General features: G+C 35.4%; 1 protein-coding gene across 1 annotated transcript; it reads left to right on the top strand.

Annotated features, from left to right (window-relative positions):
- The first annotated feature begins 3629 nt into the window (after window positions 1-3629).
- On the top strand, window positions 3630-4565 carry LOC101823957 (olfactory receptor 5M8-like). Its single transcript, XM_013120429.1, has one exon. The coding sequence runs from the start codon at window positions 3630-3632 to the stop codon at window positions 4563-4565; it is 936 nt and encodes a 311-aa protein (XP_012975883.1).
- The last annotated feature ends 623 nt before the right edge of the window (window positions 4566-5188 follow it).

Genomic DNA, 5188 nt, shown 5'->3' on the forward strand with positions numbered 1-5188 from the left:
AGATAGGGAGTGTATTCATTTAAACTCAAAATGAATGGGAGACATTTGTTCCCAGGAAATGATCAGATAGAGCTAAACTGTGAGAAGTAAATACCAAGTTTGTTACAGAAAGGAATAAGCTACAGGAAGAGTCTACAGCAAGACACAGCCAATTCATTCATGAGATTATAATGCCAGGTACAGCTTTATCCTTGTTACATCTATCTGAAGAATCCTTAATTCTTCTGAGTTACCTCGTGATATGACAGCTGTATAGTCATTGTGTGATCTTGGGCTTGTAGCAGAAAAACAATGAGTTATATAACTTTCTTCAGTTAATGGAACTTGTTTTAACTTTCTCCATTTTCATTTGTTTTTTCATTTTTTCTAAGCACTTAACAGTATAAAATAAACAAACAAAACCAAGATTGAGCCACAATGGTAATTTTGAAAGACACATAAAAAACATGTGTCCCCTGCACCAGCGCTGGTTGATTATACAATGCCAGCTCATGCAGGACAGTGATCATATGGTCCTTACCAAGACAGATAAAATCCCTGAAGAGATGATTTAGTTCTTCCTATCCCCCATAGGTTGAAACTCTCTGAGCTACCTTCTGGGACTTGTAATTGGAGGAATTGATACCTTCAGTTTTTTTTCCTTTTTTTAAATGTTGTAGGGAAAGAAGTCTACATTATAAATATAAACAAACATCTTCCCCTATTGTTAGTCTTGAAGACCCATTTGTTTTTCCTAGTTCCATTAGTTACAGGTAAGTTGTCAGAAAATAGCCAGTCTGCTGTTTTATGAGTTGCTGCTGTTAATTTATTTTTCATGGAATACAGGCATTTATTCATAGAAGTAAAGTATGGGTAGATAACTTCTATATACTCATGCTTACTGCCACTTATCTATCTGTGTGTATATGGTACCAAAACTCATGATCTGAGACTGTGTGTTATAAATATTAAACAAACAGTCACAAGCCAAGGAGAAGATTGTGAACTCAAGACCTGTCTGCATTAAATAGAGAGACCACTTCTAAATAAATGAGTGCTGAAATAAATTTTTACATCTATAACTATAAATCCCTACAAGTATTTTGTGTACTTTATACACTGTCAGATCTTCAAATAATTCGTAAACTATTAAACACCTCCAAGAGCATTATAAGGCAAGGAAATCAGATTTTTAGAAATTTGTCAATAACTATCGTGATATTATTTAGCACACTTGTGACTTGGTAAAATGTTTGTAGTGCTAAAATGATTTGAGTTTGTGAGATGGTTGTAGCACAATGGCTGGTGCATGTGTTTAGGGCAGAATGAAGTTTAAAGATTTGGACAGTCTCAAAACTGGTTATCCTTTGTAAGATCAGTCCTCTTTCCAAACCTCATAAACATACTTGCATACACAGTGAAATAATTTAAACCTATACATGTCTACACATGTGGAAACATGTATATTTACACATGTTATGTGTAAATGTTCGTGAATATATACACTATTCATTGCCAAGGTAAGTTTTAAGAATAATTGGCAAGGGAGGGAGCTTAGTATCATAAAGACAATGGTTCTTACTCTGTAGACATATCTTACTTTTAAGAAACACCTCAATGTGTACACAAACAAAAACATGGCTCGTGGTGAGATTAGGACCTAGCAGGCTTCAGAGGTCATTTCAGTGAAAAAAGAAAATGAGGATAAGAAATAGGAAAGAATGAGACATAAAAGGAAGCAAAGACTGATGAACTTGGGTATTTATTGAAGAACAGCAAGTGAAGATTCTCTGCAGCTGATGTGTAGATGGTGATTTAAATGATACATGTTTCCAGAATTTCAGTTCCAACATTTATTCTTCTTGCATCAAATAAACACACACACACACACACACACACAAACACGCACACACACACACACGCATGTATGCACGCACACACATCTTTCACCTGATTTCCATCATTTTGTAGTATTGTGCATATCTGTATTTAGGGACATTCTGTTTTTTTGAATGTGATAATGCAAACCAGGTTTCAAACAATTTAAAAAGGTCTCCAGAGGTAGACATTGGGGGATAAAAGGACTATCATCATGCTATTGTATACCAGAATTTTTAGGTAAAATCTTTGAAGGATTAAATAAATAACAACAAAAATAATTTTCTATTGTTTTATCTTATTCATAGTCAGTTCTATTGACACTGCTTATACTAGCTACATAATAAGATCAATTCCTGTTAAAGCAAAACAAAACAATGACCACTAGGGAAAATCTGAAGATTTTTCTCCTTTATATAAAATTCTGAGGTATTTCCATTCTGTCATGAATTTAGATGATCTGACTCATTTGTGCCTGCCCTCTCTGCCTCTGAGGAGTCTGAAGCCTTGTAGTAGAGGATGAGTCAGGACCGTGTATTCATCATAGCCAGAGAAAGACAGGAAAGTATCTTAGCCTATGTTACAGAGGAGTGGATTAAAATTGCACACCAAATTTCATCATTTTAGTCAGATCTCAGTAGCAAATACAGATTGAGAATAAATAAAACAAAGAATTACCATCTCTTTGTTTGCTTGTATTATGTTTTGCTTGTTTTGTTTTCCTTTACCCAAGAGCTATTCTTTATGATTGGCTCTTAATTTGAGAAGCAATATGTGTATGATTATGGGGTGAAATTGAATGTTCATCCTGAAACTGTAATCCCAGTTTGTGATTTAAGTGATAACTAGGTATCACTATCTATCTGCTTTCCCAACTGTAGATGATCATTTAAACCAAGTCACTTTCATATTCCAATTCAAGTTTTTTATTTAAATATTTGCCCTATATAATGTTTACTGAGTTGACTGAAAAATGCGATAAAACTTTCCAAAACAATTAATGTAGGACTGTAATTAACTGTTCAATGATTAAGGTACTTTTCGCTAATTCAAAAATATAACATGCTGACCTTTTATACTTTATAAAAAACTGAAGGTGATTTGAAGTTACCATTTAGAACATTTATACATACAATATAAACATTTTACATATTTTGATCTAGAGCCAATGCTATCAGGCAATGTCTTTCCATCATTTGTACTTTAAAGTAAAAGTACTTGGAAAGTTAAATTTCATAGGTGGTAAGAATCATGTGTCTATTTGCAATGAGTGGGAAAATCTTAGAACTAGAAAATTCTATCAATTTAAAACTAAAACATAAAATACAGAAATGGAGTTAGGTAAGAATTCTAATTTAAGCTAAGAATGTTTATAGTTCAAGAGAAAATAGCCAAAGAAATTAAAACATTAAGCTAACAAATAGAGTAAGACTCAGTAGCCAACGTGTGTTTAAAAAAATTTGGAGTCTACTGGAGGGGAAAAGGGAGTTAGAAAAAGAAAAGAAAAATACAAAAGGAAAATGAAAACATTTTTGTGGAGCTGATCCTCAGAAGAGTAGGAAAAATATACAGGTGGGAAGTGAGAATAATGAGCAGGGAGAGGGACAGGTTGAAGTAAGCCACAACAAATATGAAGTGTCTTTGTGGTAAGTGTCAGACTAAGCCAACTTAATCTGTGGTGGATCAGTACAAAGGGAGAAACTACTTAAATGTTTGCCCTTTATGGCATGTCTATTCTGACATAAAGTTTCCATTTCTCCTTGCCAGCCATCATGAAGAGAAACTTGACGTCTGTTACTGAGTTCATCCTCTTGGGACTTACCAACCGCGTGGAGCTTCAGATCCTCTTTTTTGTGGTGTTTCTGGCCATATATGTAGTCACAGTGACAGGCAACCTGGGCATGATATTGCTCATCCACTCCAATGCTAGGCTTCACACTCCCATGTACTTTTTCCTGAGCCACTTATCCTTTGTGGATATGTGCTTCTCCTCCAATGTGACTCCAAAAATGCTCCAGATTTTCCTTTCAGAAAAGACAACTATTTCCTACCCTGCATGCTTAGTTCAGTGTTACCTTTTCATTGCCCTGGTTCATGTTGAGATCTACATCCTAGCTTTGATGGCCTTCGATCGGTACATGGCCATCTGCAACCCTCTGCTTTATGGTAGCAAGATGTCCAGGAGTGTATGCACATCCCTTGTCACAGTACCTTACATGTATGGGGCACTCACTGGTCTAATGGAGACCATGTGGACTTACAACCTTGCTTTTTGTGGCCACAATGAAATCAATCACTTCTACTGTGCTGACCCACCACTGATTAAGTTGGCTTGCTCTGACACTTACCACAAAGAAACCTCCATGTTTGTTGTGGCTGGCTTCAACCTCTCCCTCTCCCTGCTCATCATTCTCACGTCTTATCTGTATATTTTCCCTGCTATTCTGAGGATCAGCTCCACAGAAGGAAAGCGCAAAGCTTTCTCTACCTGTGGCTCCCATCTGACAGCTGTTATTATATTCTATGCGACTCTCTTTTTCATGTATCTCAGGCCCACTTCCAAAGAATCTGTAGAACAAGGCAAGATGGTTGCTGTGTTCTATACTACAGTCATTCCCATGTTGAACCCCATGATTTACAGCCTTAGAAACAAAGATGTGAAAGAAGCAATAAACAAAGAGCTGTCAAGGAAGAGAACATTTTTCTGAAAAAGAACTATTTTTTTTCTTTTGTACTCATGGCAGTTTTCCCAGGTATAATCACTTTTTAAGGTCAGAAAACAATACTGACAGGAAAGTAATGCATGGCAGGGCAGTAGGGAGCAGGAGATTACACAAGTTTAATTTTTTCCTTAAAATTCAAACATACAAAATTTTGATCATAATATTTTATATAACTGCATATGTCACTCTTTTTGCTCTTAGTTGATGTTCTTTGCATTTCTGCACATAGAAGGTTTATATTTCAACCCCTTGGATTTGTGGCTACTTCTGGAAGATGAAATATGTTAGAACACAATGGATGTCACTTTTCTTTAGCACTATTCATTTGTTTTCTCTCTAGTACATTATTTTTCCTTTGCCATGATGAAAGTCAATATTTAAGTTATTGGCTGTTTGGCATGAGAATTGGTATAGAATTCTAAGACAACACATATAAAAGTATAAAAGTACTATGGGTACATTGTGATATTACAATAGCTATTGTATGTAGAGTCTGTTTGTTTCTACAGCATGAAATAATCCTTATAGACAGGCTGAGTGTCACACTCCACAGATTCCAATATATTGTGTCCTGGAAGAACTTTTCTATGCATTTGTTCAAATGGCTA

Source organism: Mesocricetus auratus, unplaced genomic scaffold (genome assembly GCF_017639785.1).
Source record: "Mesocricetus auratus isolate SY011 unplaced genomic scaffold, BCM_Maur_2.0 Super-Scaffold_100004, whole genome shotgun sequence".
In the NCBI taxonomy this organism is placed as follows: Eukaryota; Metazoa; Chordata; class Mammalia; order Rodentia; family Cricetidae; genus Mesocricetus; species Mesocricetus auratus.